Source organism: Stenella coeruleoalba (genome assembly GCF_951394435.1).
Source record: "Stenella coeruleoalba genome assembly, chromosome: 6".
In the NCBI taxonomy this organism is placed as follows: domain Eukaryota; kingdom Metazoa; phylum Chordata; class Mammalia; order Artiodactyla; family Delphinidae; genus Stenella; species Stenella coeruleoalba.
In genome coordinates, this window is record NC_137151.1 from 106,038,157 (window position 1) to 106,060,717 (window position 22,561).

The following is a 22,561-nucleotide window of genomic DNA, read 5'->3' on the forward strand; positions in this document are numbered from 1 at the left end:
CTCATACCAACCTCCACCCTCTACTAACTTCCAACCACAGGATGTCTCTCCCACCAACTACGATGAATCACTTCGTTTATATTTTTCAATAAGACTTTATAGTTGTGCCACAGAGTTCACAGGAATATAGCCCCAAGGAAGTAAATATTCCTTGTTCGAGCACTTGCCTTCTTTCTCCTCACTGCATCCATCCTGACAGTTTTAAGGCTGAGCTGAGGGAAAAGAAGGATCAGTGGCCCGTGAAGAGTCAAGAAGTGGCTGGTGTATAAACACCAAGTCTGTGTGTTCCACACACAAGCCCCTTACTAACCACCATTCTTCTTGCAGTTCTTAGAATACGTATAACCCGTTATGTCTCCTTGAAGAGTTGGCTCAACAGGGTGTCTTTTTCAGTTACTATTATAATAATATATGCAACTATCTGTAACTCTAACTTGTTTTTTTTATTATTAATTTTTATTGGAGTATGGTTGCTTTACAATGTCGTGTTAGCCTCCACTGCACAACAAAATGAATCAGCCACACACATACAGATATCCCCTCCCTTTTGGACTTCCCTCCCATTTTGGTTACCCAGTGCACTAGGTAGAGTTCCCTGTGTTATACAGTATGTTCCCATGCTCTTTAGCTTTAAAAGTACATTAGAGCCTCACTCACGTAACCATGGACGCTAAACATCATTTCCCCTTTTATGGACTGGGTAATGAAAGCTCAGTGACATTTGTAAGTAAACAAGTTTGGAATTTTAAACCAACAGCTGTGATTTCAAATCCCATACACTTTCTTCCATATCATTTACATTGTGTGATCTGAAAGCTGATGGATGTATAGAAGTCTCCCTCCCACCCCGCCCCTAATTAAATCTTCTTCCCTACCTTGGCATTGAGATAGGCATTTCCATATAGTAATGGCTCTCAAGAGATGTGTGCTTTTAAACCAGATTAATGGATTATGTTACTGAGGTGTGTGAGACAGTGGGTATCTGACATACCCACAGGGATTACTGCCTGTTAGTCATTAACATGTAGAGTCACCTAGCAGAGAAGAGGTGTCTGTGGCAATGAAGAGTGGAAAGTGAAAGTCTGATGGACTGTGTTCAATACAAAAGTGTCAATACAAAAGTGTCAGAGAGGGCTGGGATGATTCATGGGAGCCAAAGAGAAAGGCTGGGAGTGTCCCATGGTCTGAAAATTGCCTTTGGGCATCATAAGAGATTATATGTCGAAGTCCCTTTACCTTGGACAGCCAGAAAGAATTTGCAAGAAGAGAGGAAAAAACTAGCCACACTCAGTTGTCCTTTGGGTGTTATACTGTCTTTCATTATTTCTCTAGAGTATGCTAAGTAGAAGTCCTATATACTTTACCATCATGGTGCTCTCTTGCGGACAATGCAGTTGAAACCCACAGGTCACATGGGTACACTGAGGCAGAGTAGTTCACATGACATGTCAAGTGGCTTATAATATGTATTCAATCCAGTGAGTATGGTATATGGTATTCCGTACTGCGTTCCTTAGCTTTAACTGCAATGTATATTTTCCCCTTAAACCATCATTTCAAAATGGAAATACTTTTGGTATGGCTTGGTCTTTTATGATTTTCATGTTTATCATTATGAGGTTTCTCTTTCTACCTTTAACCTTTCTTATAAAGAATATTGTCAGTCTGTACCGGAAACATCAATATGTAACTTACATGTGAATCACAACTTATGCTTATAGACAGCATTATTTCAGACACCGTAAAATGCAATGACCCTTTATTTATCAAATGTCAATCTGAGTCACAACAGTAGTTTATTGTCTTATTACTGAAACAAAATGGTTGCCTTTGTCTTCCTGTAATTCTTTAAAATCAAATGCTAAGGTCAAAAACAGTCTTCTACTGACCTGAAATGTCTGTAAGATTAAAGGTTTTCAACTACCAAGGCTGAATTAAAATCTTTAACCCTCAAAAGAGGGAGCTTGGCCAGAAGCTTTTCATAACTATTATTCCAACTGCATAAAGAGCAATGTGCTAATTTGATCCCAGGAACCCACTGACGGTTACAATTCTCCATGAAGGTCAATTTGCCTTACTGGCAAGGTTTTATGTGTATATCATGCCATATATAGATAGGATGGTTGGAGTAGGAGCTCAAAAAATATAGTTGAATGGACAAATAAACAACAGAGTGTTTGCTGCCTAAAGAAGAAGCTAACACTCTAACATCCACATTTCAATTACAATGAGTTCCCCATGCTTCAGATGTGCTAGACTTTCACTGTTGTAAATATTAGTTGAAATTAAGTGAACCAGATCAAGATTTCTAAATACGTTTGGCAACAGGTTATAATAAGGATTTGTATGATGGTAGCTCCAGCTTCACCACTGCATGACTTTAGCCAATTGATTTCACCTCCTCTTTTCTTTAGGGACAAAAAGGAGACAACAGCATCTACCTCGAGTGATACTGTAAACATTAAATGAGATGTTGTATGTAAAAGATTTACCACAGTCCTGGGCACAATAAATGTTAATTCCTCATACGTAAATATTTTTATAATGGGATTTACTTCAATAAGACCTGGCCTAAATTAATTTGTTTTTATATGTAGCAATTCTGTCTTCTTCATTTTAACATTATATACACAAGGATGAGTTTCTCCCTTCTTTAAGTTTCTCCCTTCTTTGGCTATTCATCCTATAGACATTTTAGCACTTCATATGTGTAAGTAACTGTGCTGGGCACGGTTACTAGGGAGGGGAAAGTAGAAGGGAGGAGGAAGGGGAGAAATGTTTAACAAAGCATCATTCTGCTTCCACAAGGAAATTAAGCACGTAGGCACTTGGAGAATTAACAAATATGTAACTGACAGACCCCAAGTGTAGTGAAAAGACCATTATATAATTTTAATAGAAAACATAAAAGGTAGTAATGGTGGCAGAAGAACCAGAACACCAGGATTGAAGACAGGACTACTGACAGCAAAACAGGGAGAGTAAGGAAAGGGAAATATTTGTTATGAAAGGAGTGTGTTTGTTCAGCTATAACCAGTCCTTCTGCCTAGAATCTGCTGCTGTCAGCAGCACTTAGAGTGCACCATTTTTAGGAGGGGGCTGGCAGAAACCACTGTGTCTGATCAAAGGATCCAAGAGTGAATTGATATTATATAGTCTATATTTTTAAATACATGAGGATACAGTAGGTTAAGTGTGTTCATTAAGTTTAACCTAGCAGGACTTCCCTAGTGGCGCGGTGATTAAGAATCCACCTGTCAATGCAGGGGACAGGGGTTCGAGCCCTCGTCCGGGAAGATCCCACATGCCTTGGAGCAACTAAGCCCGTGCGCCATAACTACTGAGCCCGTGTGCCACAGCTACTGAAGCCCACGCACCTAGAGCCCGTGCTCCGCAACAAGAGAAGCCACCACAATGAGAAGCCCGCGCACCGCAACGAAGAGCAGCCCCGGCTCGCCACAGCTAGAGAAAGCCCATGTGCAGCAACACAGTCAAAAATAAAATAAATTAATAATAAAAAAATTAACCTAGCAACTATCTAACTTTTGAAGTTAATTCAAATCTAAAATCCGGAGGCTATTAGTTAACTTTTGAAGTTCCCAACTCAGGAATACACAGTCCTGGGATAGTTAAATCTAAATGAGAAACTCTAGGAGGACCCGAGCCAGGGTGGCATTTTGCAGAGGCAATGCTTCTCCTGTTTTTACTTCAGTCAGCCTTGGAATGTGTTAGGTAGCATAAGGGGTGTTAGAAGTACGTTTTCATTAATGAAATGAATGCTGTTCAAGTTAATGTGGCTTGGCTAGAAATATTGAAAATGCACTTCCACCTTTACGTGAACAGGGTCTAAGAATCAGCAGACCTGTAGACTAGCATTTCCTTTCAGCCCTGGGCTCCGACACCCACTAGATGATTCCAGGGCTAATGCCCACTGCTACTAAGTGGAGTGCTGCACATGCCTGCAAGGTCCTTGTTAGAGTGCCTGCAAGGACAAAGAGCTGCGACTTCACTGAGCTTCACGAACAGTTTCGTGTGACCTCTTTCGTGCATGCTTGCTGATAAATGTTTTTATGGATGGCAAACCACAAGACTTGTTTTCACTACAAATACACCAACTGCCAGCAAGGTGGTGGGGGAGGAACCCCACGGTGCTCATTTATCTCAAGCTAGCAGACAATTATTAATGCCTACCAAGAAGATCCTAACCACCAGGAATGGCCAAACTGCCTTAGAATATTCTTAACAGATTGGAAAACACAAAGTAGCAAATATTTATTCAAATGGTTTACTACAAATCCAGATATTCTGGTTCCATTCAGACCACAAATTTATTCTTTGTGCTTGCCACTGGGCTGGGTGTTAGAAGCAAATATAGATATGGAAAATAAAATTCTTACGCTAAACGGGCATACAAACTTTATCAGTGTGTGCTCACACAAGTGCACGTGTGTGTGTTGTGTGTTGAGGGGTTCAGGAAGATAAAAGAAAAGAGACAGGCATGTGTCTGAACAATTACAACTGGCATAATGTTTGCTATGATGATGGGGTCATGCCCTGCACGTGCTGCTGAAGTATGAAATTTGGTCTCCTACTACCATTTGTAGGCAGAAGGTAATGTGGACAGGAGGGGGTTAGTTAGAGAAGTGGTAGCTGCCAAGAGTTCTGAAGGACAAGTTGGAGCGAGCCGAGAGAATGACAGGGAAGGGAGAGGATAATATATGCAAAGGCATAAAGGTAAGAAAGCCCTTGAGGAGTCTGAGTACAATACAATCCCATGATAATGCAATAACTTGAATTCAGATGTAAAGCGTAGGCTCACCAGGTCATTTCATTATCCCTGCAAAACAGGCTCTTGCATTTTACATGATTGAATGTTCTGGACCCCTTATACGATGCTATGGCAGCATTTATTTTAGTTCACTGAAAGTGGCTAGAGTGTGAAGTACGTGGCTGTGAGTGATGGGGAGAGGCTCACGGCCAGAGATGGCACTGAAGAGTTAGGTCAGGGTGTGATCATAAAAGGACGTAGGGGGCATGCGATAGTATGGATATTAACTTGAAAGTAATGTTGAGTCAGAAGGATATAAAGCAAGGAAGAGGCGTGAACAGATACGTGTTTAGAAAAATAATTGGCATCAGTATAAATGATAGACTGACTGAAGGGGCTAGGTCAGGGAGATGGAAACTAGATAAAAAGCTATTGCAGTCAGAGCAAAGGAATAGGATAAAGATCTAAACTAAGGCAGTGACAGTGGCAGTGGAGACAGAAGACATTTGTTAAAAGACATCTGGAAGGAAAAATTGAGAGGACTCGGCGACTAAAAGCATGTGTAGATCCATTCCCCACATCATGAAATGGTCAGCCTGAAAGAAGAGGAAGGTAAGGAGTGCAGTAACAGATTTGTTGAACAATTGTAACAACCCACATTTCTTAATTATCTTTCTTTAGGTATTGCAATTGGGTTAGTCTAACATGATGAGAACCATTACATTTCAATAGCTAGAACTGAATGGGATTAGATTCATTTATCATGAGTTGACTGGAAGATTTGCAAATGAAACTGTCAGAGGCTTAGTTTGGGGTTATTTGCCATCAGACCAAACTAGAATTTTAATAAATGGGAGGAGGCAGATTGTATTTCATTAAGGAAAAGGCAATGAGAATGAAGACAGGTGTTCTTGGAAAAAAGCCTGTTAACTCCTAGTCATGATCGTGCCTTTGTCATCAGTCGTGCTGAATGATGCTGGTGATGTGACACAGTGGCTCTCAAATGAGGGAACGGGGATTTGATGCTTTGGGGGAAACTTCAATGATGCACTGATCTAGTCATTCCATAAAGCATTCATATATCCATCAATCCAATAAATATTTATTGAACGTCTGCTAAGAGCCATGCACACTGAAAGAGTTAAGAGAGCTGAGAATTTTAAAAGAAACGGATCAAATCTTGGTCAGAACACTCAAAGAAGGTTTGGTACTTCAGACCTCCATTGTACAATTAAGGAATCCAGAGATATGATAAGAATAATTAAAGTGAATTAACATCTTCTCTGGTTTGACTGGATTGTTTTTAGCTATGGCTCAAGTTTTTTTGTTTTTCTCAAGACTTACTTATGCTCATATAGGTGCCTTATAAACTATATAATCTTTTCTTGTTTATTGTTTCATGATATTCATGTTCCTTCTTCTGAGAATGGGAAAAGAGCATGTCAAAACGAAAAGAGTGACTGTTACTCTAAAACTATTAGGAACCCCTATGTTCAAGAAAACCAAGACAAATACTAGCAAGGATGTGACAGTAAAACAAAGACTCCCTTTTACAAATTAGCGTGCAGGCCATAAAGCCTCTGAATATTTCTGCTCTCAGAAAACATCTTCTCATCAATTTACCTCTCCTGTGTGATTGCTATCTAGGGTCTACTGGAGGGAGTAGAATTCTTTCAAATGTTGGTTCTATTAAAATGTACTTGGCTTCACAACTATAAATAGTTTATGTAGCAATCTTTATTGCCTTCAGTTCTCAAGTGCAGACTCACAAAGAGAAACAAGTTCCATTCACAGTGGTTGCCGCTAAAGATGACAGGGCTAATTGGCATTAAGAGGATTTTTATCCAGTGTGTTGCTCTTGGCACAATTTCACATATAGGATCCAGCACATAAGTTTACAAACCAAAGCACAATTTATTTCCTTTCTCAAATCTTAGGATAATTTAGAACAGCAGAACTAAGATAAGAACCACTGATTTCTTTTTTGTCTCAAACACCGGATCAGTGATTCTTAAAGCATGGACTGTAATAAATAAATAGGTCCTTGTGGGTAGTAAACGACTGATATTTTCATAGCTCTATCCCTGTGCCTTAATTTTTTTTTCCTAGTAGCAACATGACATCCATAACAAATGCATCACAAGATCTGGGTTCAAGTTTGAAGCTCTTCCACTTAATAGCTGTTTAATCTTGGGCAAGTCATCTAATCATAATAATGTTTTCTAGAGCACTTACCGTATACTTCTACAGACTACAGACATCTTTATATTATCACAAACTATCTTATGACATGCTATCATATTAGATGTGTTACTTTAACTCCCCCCAAGATGCTAGGGGGTAGATACTTTGATTATCCACATTTTACAGATGAAGAAACAGGCTCAGAGAAGTTAAGTGACTTCTCAAGGTCAAACTGGGACTTGAACTGAGCACCCTGAATGAAGGTCCATGGGTTTGGTCATCAGGCTCTACTTGCCTCTCTGAGAGCTTCGATTTTCTCATCTGCAAACTAGAAATCACAGTCATGAATCTCTCAGGATTTTTACAAGAAGTTAAAGGCAATATTACTTAAAAGGGATCATTGTTATAGTTGTTGTTCTATTCTCCCAATCTCTACTATATCCTACTGGCTCTCTCTTCCCAACATTTTTAAGACTTATTCATTCTTCTCCATTTCTGTTTCTCCAATTGTGTTAGACACTTTTTATAATTTTGGTAACTGTGCAGTTCTTTTTCTTGCTCCAGCCTTCCTCACTCTGATCTTCTCACACTATCTGATTAATATACACAAAGCACCATATTCCTATTACCATGTGTCACTCTTTATTGCATAGCAGTTAAAGACATCCCAATATCGTCACTCTGGTATTTGAAACTCTGGGTCCCTTGGTCTTTTATTACACATTCAAAATCGCTTCTCAGTAGAATCTAATGGAATTGGGAGGGGACATTTCTTTATCTATTGAGTGTCTGTTACATGTGAGGCATTGCTCTTGTTTGGTGGAAAAGACAGGCTTAGGCATAGGCCACAGGAAAGGGAGACCAGGATCCAAACACCAAATAAAAACATACACAGTAAATTACAATGATAAAGGAAGGGTGGTATGGGGGTGAAAACTAACCTAGTGTAGAGGTTCCGGGAAGTTTCCCTGAGGCAAAATAAGACCATTCATCTTATATCTCCCACCACCATGGACTTAGTTCTTGTCTTCCTTCCCTTGAAAAACTTCCCATTCTTTCCATGCAAATCCAACTATCCTATCTGTCTTCCTCAGGATGCAATTTAAGTCCTACTTACAACATTAAGCTTTGCTAAGTTCTCCACCCCGCAAAGATTGTAATTTTTAACAAATCTTAATGCATTTGTGGTTTTTCATTCCTGCCATCAAAGTTGATAATGCAACAGATGATGGGTTTTAGGGTTAGGTATGGTCCCCACAACTTGATTATTGATGTTTTTATCTAAAAATCCCATGTTCTCCTTTAGATTCCACATAGCATTATAATAAATGAGGCTTTGTTTAACGAATGGCTGAGTGTTCAAGGGTTGTGCACAGCTAGATGTCTAGAAACCTATGTAACGAAAGTAGGCACCAGAACCATGGCTCTAATACCTTAAGTAACCTTCCTAATGTTTGAGATTAACCTAAACCCACTCTTGTTCATTTGCTTTAGGTTTAATTTGAGCTTAAACTTGATACTCTTTGCATTAACATTGCAGAAAAACTGTTCATTGTTCTGAAGGTTTGGCTACAGTACCTAATGCTAACCCAGAATTCATAATAACCCCAAAACTAAGCCTCTATGAAGTTCACTGCTCCCTGTATTTACCCTCCAGATTACATATTTAATGCTAAATTCCTGCATAAAACTAAAGATGATTCAACAAAATAAAGACCTTAAATTTCAGCCCTTGGCATGCTGCTGAAAGGAATGTAATCTACATAACAAAGTTCTGTGTGTTTGGTTTTTGCTTATGTTTGTTTGTTTTTGTTTTTTTCTGGTTTCCAGAGCTCTGCTTAGCATGCAATCTTATAAACAGCTAATTAAAGCTAACAGGATTCAGTGGAGGTGGGTGAAGTTTTTCAGTGCAGATTAGGTTCAATTTTGGTACAAAATTTTGCCAGAGTAAACAGTGTTAGAGTTGTGTGGAGAGGTGTGTGACAGCTTAGGTATGCCATGCTGTTCTCGAATTCATTTGTTTCCCTTTGTCTGTGGGTTAAATATCAAAGCATAATGCTATTCACATGAGAGGAATTCCAGTTGAACGACACTTATTCCTCCCCTCTAATCCACTCCCACTCTTAAAAAGACTGTATCCAAAACAATGGCACACAGAGCACCCAGCTGAGCTCCCTGTGCTATACAGCAGGTGGAATGGGGGGTGGGGGGTGGGAGGGAGGTCTAAGAGGGAGGGGATACGTATACATATAGCTGATTCGCTTTGTTGTACAGCAGAAACTAACACAACGTTGTAAAGCAATTATTAATTAATTTTACAAAACAATGGCACAATGATACAAAGTTCATTCCACACAGAATCCTATGCAGAGTCATCATATCATAAACTTCTCAAATCACAGGAGCTCCACATTCCTATATTTTTTGTATCTAACTTCTATACATTAGACACGATGTCCTTTCAATGAATATGATAAAATAATAACCTGTGAAAGAAGCAAGCATTCTGGTCTGTATTCCCCAGTTTTCCATTGACTTGCCAGTAAATCTGAACAGATTTCTTCATATCTCAGGTCTTCATGTATTGTTGCACTAAATTTGTTCATTTGTTTAACAAACATTTCTTGAGTGACTACTAAATGCCAGGTAATATTCCAGAGAGTGGTTCTGTTAGCTATGCCAATAGCAAGTGAGCATTTCTAATAGAGATGAGTGATTCTGTTTGACAGATAGCATGGTGAGTAGAAAGAGAATTTGGGTAGTAAGACCAGATTAAATCTTGGCTTCAACACTTACTTAGTGAGATCTGTCACTAAAATCTCTGAAAATAAATATCTTCATCTACAAAATAGCAATACTTCAAAAAATATTTAATGATGCTTCCATGTGCAGGCACCTGTGCCAGGTGCAAGGAATGCAGTAAGGCCTCAAACAGATAAGGACTCTGCTGTGATGGGGCTGGATATTTCAAGCATGTTTCATGTACACTATTATTGTATCACTGGCTCTTGTTAGTCCATGGGATGGTTTTAAAATGTGTCCACAGAATCTTTGACACTTTTTCCTTTGAAAGGCAGAGCTTAATTCCCTTGCCCTTGACTATGTGTCAGGCTTAGTGACTTATTTCTAATGAACAGAACATGATAGAAATGATGCTCTGAGGCTTCCGAGGGTAGGTGATAAAAAGGATAACTTCCATCTGACTGTCTTTTGTATTGCTTGGTCTGGCGAAGCAGCTGCCAGGTCATGAGGACACTGAAGCAACCTACAGAAAGGAACTGAGGGTCCTCACCAATTGAGGCCTAATTGAATTGGTACCAACTCATTAGTCATATATAAGCAATCCACCTTGAAAACAGATCTTCCGGCCCTAGTCAAGGTGTCATATGAAGGCAACCCTAGCCAAAATCCTTGACTGCAATCTCGTAACAGACTCGAAGCTAAAACTCACAGATAAGCCACTATCAAATTTCTGACCCATAGGAACTGGAAGATAATAAATGTTTACTGTTGTTGCCACTAAGTTTTGGCAACTTGTTATAGAGCCATAGATAACTAATATAGCCTGTGATAGAAACATCTGGATGAAGGTAAACAATTATGGAAGAAAATCTTTCAAACTTCCTTTAGTTTAGCTTCCATATCAGAAAAAGAAAAATTAAATACCTCCTCACAATGCTTCTATTACTACAGGAGAAAATCCAAACATCTAGGTCTAGTATTAAAAACCCTACATGATCAAACCCCACCCAACTTGATCTCCTCTACTCTTTAGCACACTCGACTTTGGCCAAACCAATCTACCTACCCTCACCCAGTTTTTAATCCTGACCTTTCTAACTCTTGAAGGGCACATAGCTTCTTGTTGCATAGGCATCATATTAATCTTTTTTCCTTCCAAGCTCAAGTACTGGGGTGATTCTTGACTATGCTAATTCATAGCAATCTCTTCCTTTTTTAAAATTCCAGTAGTTTTTGTCACCAATGCTGCTTATTTAATACTACTTATTTTCCTAAGTACTTATATTATTATTACATGTCGCTATTAAATAATCAATAAATGTCTGAGTTTCTGATATGTGCAAAGCACTGTGCTAAGAGTTATGTCTAACACTTTTACTTTAGTTATACTTTTTCATCTATTATGGCATGTAAATTTTTATGTGTGTGTTTCTTCCCCCCACAATTAGATTGTAAGCACCTTAAGGGCAGAGAGCAGGCCTATTTGTTACAGCTCTAGGCATGTCTTGTAGAATATGAATCTCCAGAAGCATCTTTGTATCATCTCCACAGAGGGCAGCAATTTCAAAACAATGAAGTGATTTTTTGGACATTTTCTCATTCTCCTAATATTTACGAAACTAGCAGCACAGTGATGCAATGTTAGAGTGTGAAACACTTGTTTCAGTGGAACTGGGTTCCCCAGGCCATGTAACTTAACCATGAAATCATCTTGGAGAAACATCTGTGCAGAAAAATTCAGGGAATTATGAACACTTCTTTCCTTAGTCACCAATCTGATGGTACTCTTTGAGAGAAGGCATTCTCCTCAACTGTCCTGAAAATGTTGTCTTCAACATAAGACATGAAAAATGGTGAATCTTTGGACATCCTTAGGATTACAGCAAAAGATTCAGTGCTAAAATGAGGCAAAGAATGCTGGCAATGGCTGCAAGGTAACAGGGTGAAAGCAAATTCTTCCATGAAATAACTCAAAGAATTAAATTCATTCAATAGTAGGGAGCTAGTAGAAAATGCAACTGACTTCAAATAAGAAAATAATTAAAAAGAAAGAAAAAGATAGCTCTCAAACATTAGGTTGCATAAGAATCATCTAAGGAGTTCTTTAAACTCCACCCCACTCACTGCCCTCAGCACCTCATCACCTCAGCATCTCATCACTACCTTCTCCATCACCATCACCAGGTGACAATTCAGAAAGCCTACAGTACTAGTGGGAAGCAGCCGCATAGCACAGGGAGATCACCTTGGTGCTTTGTGGCCACCTAGAGGGGTGGGATAGGGAGAGTGGGAGGGAGACGCAAGAGGGAGGGGATATGGGGATATATGTATATGTATAGCTGATTCACTTTGTTATAAAGCAGAAACTAACACACTATTGTAAAGCAATTATACTCCAATAAAGATGTTAAAAAAAAGAAAGCCTACAGCAAAACCCTGGAATCTATGTCTTTCAACAGGTGTATTCAGATGATTTTGATTAAGGTCGAGTGGTTAAGTGTATTTGCTTGTAAATCATGAAGATAGAGAAAAGATAAGGAGAAAAAGCACTGTTAATATTGTGATTCCTGTATTACTTTCTCTTTAGTTAGCTGCAATTCCACTCCCAGATTTGTCCTAAATTGTGTTCATCTCATTTGGACAGTATGAAATTAGAGGGTTATAGCTAGTTGTGCATGGAAGACCTCCATATTATAAAGAGTAATTATTCTTTAAAGAAATCTGGATTTGAAAATCTGGAAAGAAAATGAAGAATTGAAGGAGGCAGTGTTAAAAAAAATTCTGGGGAAATCACCAGCTGTGATAGAAAAGTCTACAGACATTTTAGCCCCCTAGCATTTCCAGGGTAATCAAGAGATCGTGAAAATGAAAACTGAAGTGCGAGTCTTAAAACCAGAACTCTGTGCCCAAGCCAGTCACCAGTTCCTACTAAACCCTCTTTCATTCTGCTGTAGGAACTCCTTCTAAAATGTTATCTGATCCCGATGTTCGAATTTTAGTTGTGTGTATGTGTGTGTGTGCGTGTGCGTGTGTGTTATATGCAGAGAAAAAAGTCTGAGAAAATGTACACTGAAATGTTAACGATGGTTATCTTCAGAAGGCAAGATTATGTTACTTATATTACTTTAGAAGGCAAGGAGACTTCTCCTTTTTGCAACATGAATACTTGTATTAAATTACTTAATTTTTAAAAAATGAGCATGTATTTCTATGGTCAGAAAAAGAGATAAATATTTTAAAACAAAATTAATTTACTCAGAAGTTCCAATGTCTTCTCATCCTCTTCAAAATAAAGTCCAATACTTTTGCTACTGACCAAACAGCCTCATCTCCCAACACTCACAATAAACATTCTCCTTTTTCAGACAAAGCAAACTCCAAATTCCTGGCACATCTAACTCTTTCATGTCCTATGTCTTCACTCATGTTGATTGCTCTCTGTTAGGAATGCAAAGACACTAGTTGTCTAGCTGACAAACTCCTACTCATTCTTTAAGAATCATGCTAAGACACAGAACTTCCTTGTGAAACCTTTCCTGATATCCCAGGTAGCGCTATATGAGCCACACCGGAGCCCAAGGCAAAAGAAAAAGCAGTAACACTGATCTTGACTTTATTTAAAATGTTGGTATTTTGTATATTGAATTTTAAAATTAATTTTTATATTTTAGAATATTGTATTGAAATATGATTGATCTTGATTACTGAGTTTTTGTTAACCCCTCAAATTTTGCCTTGTATCTGCCTCCCCATGGCCCTAGCCCTGATTCCAGGTAAAACTGCTTGGATTCCATCTTTTCTGCTGCTTCTGCTCTTGGTCCGACCTCCACTGGGGAATTTATTGCACTGCATACTTATTTTAGTTCCCGATACATAGTCTGTTATAGACTTGATTGCTCTGGGTCCTCATGACGTTCTTGATCAGCACAGACATGAGATACCTTTTAAATATGTGACAATGGCAAGAATAAATGTGAAACCTTAATCAAGTGTCTTAAATTTTCTGAGCCTGTTTTCTTATCCGTCAAATAATGACAGCCTAGATGATTTCAATGATACTCAATTATTGATATTATACTCTGTATGTATTATTATATCATATATAATATAAAAAATAATATCCAACACTAATGTAGCTCTTATTATGTGCCAGGTACTTTTCTAAGTATTTAACAAGTATTAATTCATCTAATTCTCACCACTCTATGAGGTAGGTGCTATTATTAACTTCAATATACAGATATGGAAAGTGAGGCTCCAAGAATCCAGGAGTTTTATCCTGGGCTTATGTGTGAATACAGGCAGCTTGCATCTCTAGTCTGTGCTCTAAGCCCCTACATTGCCTCTCACGATGGTAATGATTTTATAAATAAGCATAAGTACATAAATATATAACCAAAACAAAGATTTTATTTTTTAATGTGAAAATACTATAGGTCATTCTAATTCTAACCCACAATGAAATTCTAACTGACCTGAGACAAGCCAATATTGTATGCTGTGGCATTTCTTCCATGAGAGATACTTTCACTCTAAAAATACACTGGTTCATTTATCTAAGCAGAGGACATGATATGACCTGATCAAAGAGAATGAGAAAACCTGAATAGCGAGAGTAGCATAAAATGCCTAAGGTCTGGTAGGCCAGCTTTCCTGGGTGGTGCTTAGAGGAAGGTTTAATAAAACAGTCACTCAGGAAAACACACAGCCAACCATGAAGCCAGACCCTCACCTGTGAGCCTGTGTGTGGGCTCTATGTTCTCTGACAAGTGAAAAGGAATTGGCTGAAATTACTTTGTTAAATCAGCCTCTTAGCTCCAAGGGTATATTGGAAACATCAACTGATAGTGGTACCTCAGCAAATGACATTACTATACTTGTGAGAATTTTATAAGCAATCATTTATTTATCTGTATTTATCAGACAGGCTTGGATATTAGAGGTTCCTATCTGACAGTAACAGGAATTCCTCTGCTCTTTATAAAGGGAAGAAAAGGGAAAGGGAGTAAAAAAAGAGAAGGCATGTGACTCCCAGAGCCACTTTCAGTGAGGCAGTCACCTGTGGGAAGCTTGTAAGGTAGATCATCAAAAGTAGGGATGAAGCAAAAGGAGCAGAAAAACAAAATCCTCCACTGGGCAATCAACAGCTATTCTTTACGCTTTATCTTTCTGCTTGTTAAATTGTTATTGTACTTCAAGGTATTTCCCGTTCTCTGATGCAACTCTGTGCACTAAGCCTAAGAGGGAATTAGTTGATAAATCCTTTTGTCATGTTATGTGGCATTAGGGTGTGCCCATCTGCACTGAGTGAAAGAATGGCAGAATTCCAAGTCAGGGAGATGGGCAACTACCAGCAGGAACTGTGGCCGTCCCTGTGCACAAGTGTAGCGGGGCCGTATTCACGTCCCCTTTCCTCCTGCTCCATTCAAGTCTGCCCGGAGCGCTGGAGCAGGCAATCACCATCTAATCCCAGTCCTCAGCTTCTATGAGTTTCACAGAATTTACCTCTGGGTTGTCATCTAAAGGGTCAGTAATGTTCCCCAAAACAGTTAACTACTGACTTACTGATGGAAGAAGTAAATGATAGGACTCTGGCTTTGACATTCAAAAGCTGTTCCATGCAATGTGACTGCTTCCCACTAGCTATCATCTATTTTATATTTGGTAGTGTATCGCACGGGAAGATCAGCTCGGTGCTTTGTGACCACCTATGCAATGCGACTGCTTCCCACTAGCTATCTATTTTATATTTGGTAGTGCATCGCACAGGAAGGTCAGCTCGGTGCTTTGTGACCACCTATGCAATGCGACTGCTTCCCACTAGCTATCATCTATTTTATATCTGGTAGTGCATCGCACGGGAAGATCAGCTCGGTGCTTTGTGACCACCTAGAGGGGTGGGATACGGAGGGTGGGAGGGAGACACAAGCGGGAGGGAATATGGGGATATATGAATACATATAGCTGATTAACTTCGTTATACAGCAGAAGCTAATACAACATTGTAGAGCAATTATACTCCAATAAAGGTGTTTAAAAAAAAAAAAACCTGTTCCAACATTTCTGGAACTTAAACAAGAAGCAGACTGTAAGTCTCTCCCACACAAAAATCTTTCATATGCGTTCACAAGAATTTATTAATTTGTGAGGGAAATTCCCAAGTAAATCTACCTGGGGAGGAGTGAGGGAGATTTATATCCATTTTCTTTTCCTAATATTACCATTATAGACATTTTTGATAGCACAGTCATGTTTACCTGGGTAAGAGAAGTAAAAATCAAACCCTAAACAAGCTAACTTGTTGTCCTTCACCCACCTGACTTACACTGATTTTTTTATTATCCATCTCTGGATGAATTTTGTAATCTAATAATCCATATCAATTTTTCAAACTGTATCGAATTCTGACCAACACATAGCATTCCTATTTTGTTCCCTATGTTAGGAATTACGCTGTATCTGACAAGAGTGTGATCAGAGTGTGATGTTATGATGTGATTTCTGCTATTAATGTGCTATCTGTCCATGAGTGAGTCCAGATTAAAGCATAAAGCGGTCAAAGACCACTCATTAGTAGCCAATATATCCACAAGAAAGATATAAAGGAGAAATAATTGGAGTTTGAATGACCAGGGAAGGCGAAAGGGTAAGCTTGTCTTTTAATAGACAATGGTGGGGGGAGCCATGAGCATGGGATGTGTGGAAGACTTTCAGAAACAGTTTCTTTAGGCACAGGCATCATACTTCAGAACAGAAAGTTGGATGAATCCTAATTACGAAGGTCCTGAAAGTGAGGCAAAGAGGAGTTGAAATCTGATTGACCCAAAGAGTATTTTAGGGGATTATCTGACGATAAAATGTGGGAAGAGTTAGAGGCAGGGCTTCCAGAAACCAAAAACAAAAAAAACACAAATAAAAAACAAATAGACAAATAAAAATACACCTTTTGAAGAAATCCAGGCATGAAACTGAGATCTTGAACCAAACGGTGGCAGGAAGTATGGAAGGGAAGGGATAACTCCAGGACGCATTTCGCAAGATGGATTCTGATTTGAAGGATAGTGGTTTGGGAGGTGAAGCAAAGGGAGGAGTCAAGATGACTCAGATGTCTCTAACCTGAGAGATTACCTAGAGTTGCTGGCACACCTGAGAATGGAGAAATCGGATGGGGCAATCCCGAGCAGAAGATGAGTGATGATGAGTTCTGATCTTCACAGAACAAAGCCTACATTAATTTTAGCCAATCAACATACAAAAGGATATTATTTACCATGGGTCTCTCAACTAATACTATTAAATCATGAGTGTTCTGGAGAGCATGGTGCACCCCGGAATTCTATCCTTGTGCACTTGCCTTCACTTTCATAAAAACACATCACACAGGGCTTCCCTGGTGGCGCAGTGGTTGAGAGTCTGCCTGCCGATGCAGGGGACACAGGTTCGTGCCCCGGTCCAGGAAGATCCCACATGCCGTGGAGCGGCTGGGCGCGTGAGCCTGCGCTTCCGGAGCCTGTGCTCCACAACGGGAGAGGCCACAACAGTGAGAGGCCCGCGTACCGCAAAAAAACAAAACAAAACAAAACAAAACAAACAAACAAAAAACACACCACACAAAAAGTCAGAGCAAGAGCAGGGCCAGAACAAACCTCATTCCTCTGGCTTTCAAAGCCTTCACCAGTGAGGGGCCTCATAGGCTCTTTCCCACTAACAATTCAGATACCGTAGGTATAACAACACCCATGGATCCCACAAGCCACCAAGTAATCAATAATTTCAATCCTTCTTCTCACATTTTTTCCTAGAGCTGCTGACAAATAGAAAAACCAACTGCGTTCACTTTTACAACCATCTTTGATCTCCGACAGTACTAACAGGTGGTACGAGGAAGACACTGGAGAGGTTGTAAACTCAAATGAGCCTTAGGATTGCCATTGTTGGCATTTGTGACCTGGAAAAACTCACTGTATGGGTTGGGGGAGGGGAGGGAACTGTGGTTAAAATCCAGGCTCAAGGACATAGTAATTATGTGAACGTTAGTAAATTACTTAACATTTCTATGCCTCAGTTTTGTTACCTTTAAAATAGGAATAGTCATATTACATAGTTCAAAGAGATGATGTAAGTCTTAACTCAGGAAATATATGCAAAGTACTTAGCACAGTGCCTGCCGATGGTCAAGCTGTCAATAAATGTTTACTACTATTATTATTTTTATTGCATCCATGAAGACAAAATGTATGCTTTGGAAGCAAAGACGTGTCAGGAATGATGACCTTGGATTTACCAAAGCTGCTGAGTCACACGTGGATGGGTGGAATTCAGTTTAACCCTGTGATAACACAAATTTAGGTATCATTCAGTTAGCAGTTTCCCTTGCCTTCCAACAGTCCCTGTTTTCAGCTGTGGGATTGGCTGAATTTCTTATTTTCTGAGGGGGCAGGGGTATTAGACAGTGACAGCCTCGAGGCAGCTGGAGTTTAATTCAGCACATGATCATATATGTACAGTACAATTTCCATTTCAGTGATATTTTCAACCACTTAAAAAACATTGTTTCTCATTAACTTCATAAAAATGTGACTTCTCGTTGGCAATACTACATGTTTGGGAGGCCACTTATTTCATTGTGGGCGGGTCTTGTAAAGTAATCATCACTGAGGAACTGCTTGCCTGCACTTTCATGGGTATGTACGTGTTGAAAGGAGACAGAAGCAACTCTCTGCACATTATAGCTTGGCTTAGCCTCAATGTGATTTGGGAGTTTGGGTTGCTTTTGTTTGCTTTTGCTCCTAAGCATAATATTTTGGCTTTTAAAGCTTGCCTCTTGACAAGCCACTGCCTGTAGAGATTACAAGCGGTTGGAACTATTTCAGACCTGGCGCGTAGGCCCATTTCTTCTCCCTGTGAACAAGAAGTATCTGGGCCTGCCTGCCAGCCTTTGGAAAGCTTTCTTTACCTGGGACTTATTATTTGCAGGGGCAAGTTAACCTAAGCTGTTGGTGGCAACACAAAAGGGAGTAAATGAAGGCAGATGATGCCAAAAGTAAGCATTTTGCTTCCGACTGGTGCTCACCATGGCAGGGACTGCAGCAGCTTCCTTACTCACCAAAAATCCAGCCTTCTCCAGGGCCCAACAGAAGGACTATGGAGGGAGTCCTTTGAGTTGCTGATTATATTTGCTCTGAATGATTTACCAGTCCTACATACCTGCCTGGCTAATCTGGGAGCAGAATGTACCCACGGGATGACAACTCCCATTCTCACCATAGCTGAGTTTCAGCTGGGGTGTAGTCTGGAGTTTCATCTTCATTTCTCTATTGCCCAACTAGTACTGAAGAAGTCACTGAAGTCCAAAAAGGATTTTTACTCTGTTAAGCAGGATCTGATTTCTGTGATACTAGAACTACAATGATGCATGCAGAATTTGTCAAACAGGGGCAGCATTCCACATTAAAAAATAATATTTAGGATAAGTTTGATACCTACATCAGAATCCACTTCTTCCCCATATTTTTTTATTTCATGATAGAGACAGGGAAGGAGTTTATATTCCTAATTTCTAATTTTTAGTCTACTTTTGCAAAACCTAAATAATGAAACATGAAAAATTAGTGCTGACTACTGGATGTAAGAAATGTGAGCCTATGAGCTTAAAACCAGATTCTGGAGCCAGACTGTCTGGGTTCAAATACTGACACCACCACTTATTAACTGTGCAACCTTGAATGAGTTACTTAACCTCTCTGTGCCTTGGTTTTCTTGACGGTGAAATAAGGAACACAGCCATTACATAGTATGAGATCAAGAAATATTTATCATGATTATTATCAGCTCATTTGAATCTTCCAGTATAATAGATGTGGGAAACAAAGAAAAACAACAATCTAAAAAAACAGAATTAAAAAACCTAAATCCAAACTATCATTTTGAAGTTATTCTCTCTCTACCACAAGAAAGAAAAAAAAAGTAACTGCATCTATACTAGTTTTAGATTCTCTACATTACTCTACAGAATAGTACCTCCAATTATAAAATTACATTTTATACTCTACTGATTATAGGATGAGTTAAAATCTTGGACATACTTTGTATTTGGCTCTATGTGTAAGAGGGTAAGATATGACACAAATCTCATGGACAAAGAATAAATAAAGGTGGTTTCCAATACCTTTCTCTCTTATCCCACATGATTGAATTTTGGCAAATTAAAATCTCCTTGGGGTCCCAGTGTTCTCATCTGTAAAGTGAGAGGGTCCCTTTCAGTTCTAATAACAAACCAATAAACTATTTTCTAGACTGAGTCTTACACGGTCTGAGAGACTAGCAAAAATACTTTCAATGTTTGAACTTTTCTATAATTTTGTTCCCTCCTACCCACAAACATAATTGCTTCTAAGCTAATTATTACTAGAGTATGATAATAGGTTCACAGTAAAAAATGGTTATTCATTTCCTTTTGGACAGTGTGTTTTGCAGAGCCTTTTATTTGGTCTGTGAAGCACTTGTCACATGGCTTTTCCAAGTTTTTCTTTATAATTTAGTGGGATTATAAGAGCTCTCCATGATTTTCCCCATGAATCTCTAAATCCTACAGGGTAACATCAACTGGTTTAAGACTACTCACTCACACACCTTATATTTTTCTCTTAGAAGTTTTAGAAAAGGAACTTTATATAACTGAAAAATCCTTAAGAACAAGAAATTGGTGAAAATAAGTTGTTGAAAGGAGCTAACAAACTCCTATTACTATCGCTAGCAAATTGATAATTAGCATCTTTAACTAGAGTAGTTCAAAGAGTATTTGTCCTTATGTGCTGAATGCATTATTTCTGAAGTCCATGTTATTTAAGATATACAAGAATACATAAATTCCAACAGTATACAATGGAATTAATCTGTTATAATAAAGAACTAATATACACACAATATGAAGAGAACAAAATTATGCTGTTTTTATAAACAACCTAATAAAATCTCATCAATAACTCTACATAATCACTTGTGCAAAAGTCCTTTAGAAATGATAAGGTGCAATTCAAATGTAAGGAATTATTTGTTCTAGCACCAAGAGTTTAAATGCTTCACACTAACTGAATTGATACTTTCTTTTGAATTATCATATTGTGTGTAATTCAAGTAGATTCCACCATGGCTCTCACCTTACTTCTTAGGGCTGGGTGATTGAAAAGCACTGTGCTTACTTTAAAATGTCACTAGCTCATTATTCTCTTTACAAATAATTCGGCATAGTGCTCTTTTATTTGGTGGATTACCATAATTTATCTGAAATACAATTTGAGTTTTCAGAAATCTGATTTACAGGAAGCTTTTTAGGAGATGGCTGCTTTGTGAAACATGAAACATCTGACCTGACTTTACTCCTCTCCTAAGAAAACTGACTCCGAAGTTTAAAAACAAAAGCAAAAACAACACTGGTCACATCATTGGGGTTAAAAGGCTCATCCTGCTCCGTTTTGAAGACTTTTCTGAGTCTCTTCTGCATTTCCATCCTGGATCCAAAAGAAATCACGAACTGAGTGGGCATCGTGCCCATTTTATAACTTGGTAATGACTAAATGTAACTGAAACAACACTAATTGGAAAATAATCTTCTTTTAAACTAAATGTTTTGATACATTGCACCATTCATGAATTAGCCCTGAAGAAAGATGAGATTTTTATAGTACTCTGGATTTCATTTGTTCAGTTGATCAAATTCCACTCTAGGGCTTCTGCTATGAGACAAGAGAAAAGGATGATCTAAGCCTGAGATGGCTGCTTGTTTGCGGTGTACACACTATGGTGGGATTTATGAGATGAACACTAAATGAGTTAAAATTTTATAGTTAAAGATTAAAATATATTCTTGCTCCTACATACTTTATATTTTTCTAGATAAATATTACAGGCTCAACTTCTTACTGATTCAAAAGACTGGGGAAAAGACATACTAAGCATTTATACAAACACTTCCAAGTGGGAACGCTACTCAGAAAAATAAATTTTACAATAAAACACTAAAGTGGTAGCAAAATAAATTTTAACTAGAATCCAAAAGTTAGGGAAATAAACAAATCTCATTTACTTACAAGTTGCCTTTGGTTTTGGAGGAAATTTGGTCCGGGTAATAGCCAAAATTAAGAAAATAGTAACTGGCCATAAAATCAAGACAAGTGTCCAAAGCTGCAAAGTAATGATAGAAAAAAAAATGTTAATTATATTGCTAAACCAAAACACCTGACAAGAAGTACATTATACTATAAAATTCCAACACAAGCCAGACATTTGCCTGAAAATATTATTAATAAGAAAGGAATGAGAGAGTTTTAAAAAGGCAAGAAACCCTGAAATAAACACAAGAAGGATTTTTCCAGGTTTAAAATCTTAAAATAACCTTCTGAAGCCCCCTGTCCAGTCACCTTTCATGACTGTCCCAAGAAGGATGCTCTTCAAATTCAAGTATGATCAGGAACTTCCTAACTTGAAAATCTTTTAGAGCTTCCCAGTTGTTTGTTGGATAAGGCTCAACATGCTAAACAGGGCATATAAAACCCAACCTAATTTCAACCAAGATGTATCTTACCACTTCCAATATTAGCATTCTATGCTCAGGCATAAAGATTAGTGTGTGACATTGGCTAATGGCTCAATAAAGATTGTTGAACAAATGAATGAATGAATGGTTGAGTCAACAAGTAAAAGAGTAAACAGAAACTTAAAGTTCTATGCAACCCCCTCCAAACCACTATAAATAGTATCTTGTGTCTGCTTCTATTATAGAACTTATACTCTTTTTGTCAATATATCCTTTTTTTTGGCTTGGCTCATGAAATAAACTGGTAATTCTTTTATGGCAAGAACAGTGTC

General features: G+C 38.5%; 1 protein-coding gene across 4 annotated transcripts in view; it reads right to left on the reverse strand.

Annotated features, from left to right (window-relative positions):
* Positions 1-22,561, reverse strand: part of ABCA12 (ATP binding cassette subfamily A member 12) — a gene marked incomplete at its 5' end in the record, with an annotated part of 280,846 nt that overhangs the window by 143,153 nt on the left and 115,132 nt on the right. For all 4 annotated transcript variants that reach the window (XM_079924327.1, XM_079924328.1, XM_079924330.1 and 1 more), the window contains one exon: positions 21,784-21,877. In XM_079924327.1, coding sequence (XP_079780453.1) covers positions 21,784-21,877 — 94 coding nt within the window. The remainder of the gene's footprint in view (positions 1-21,783; positions 21,878-22,561) is intronic.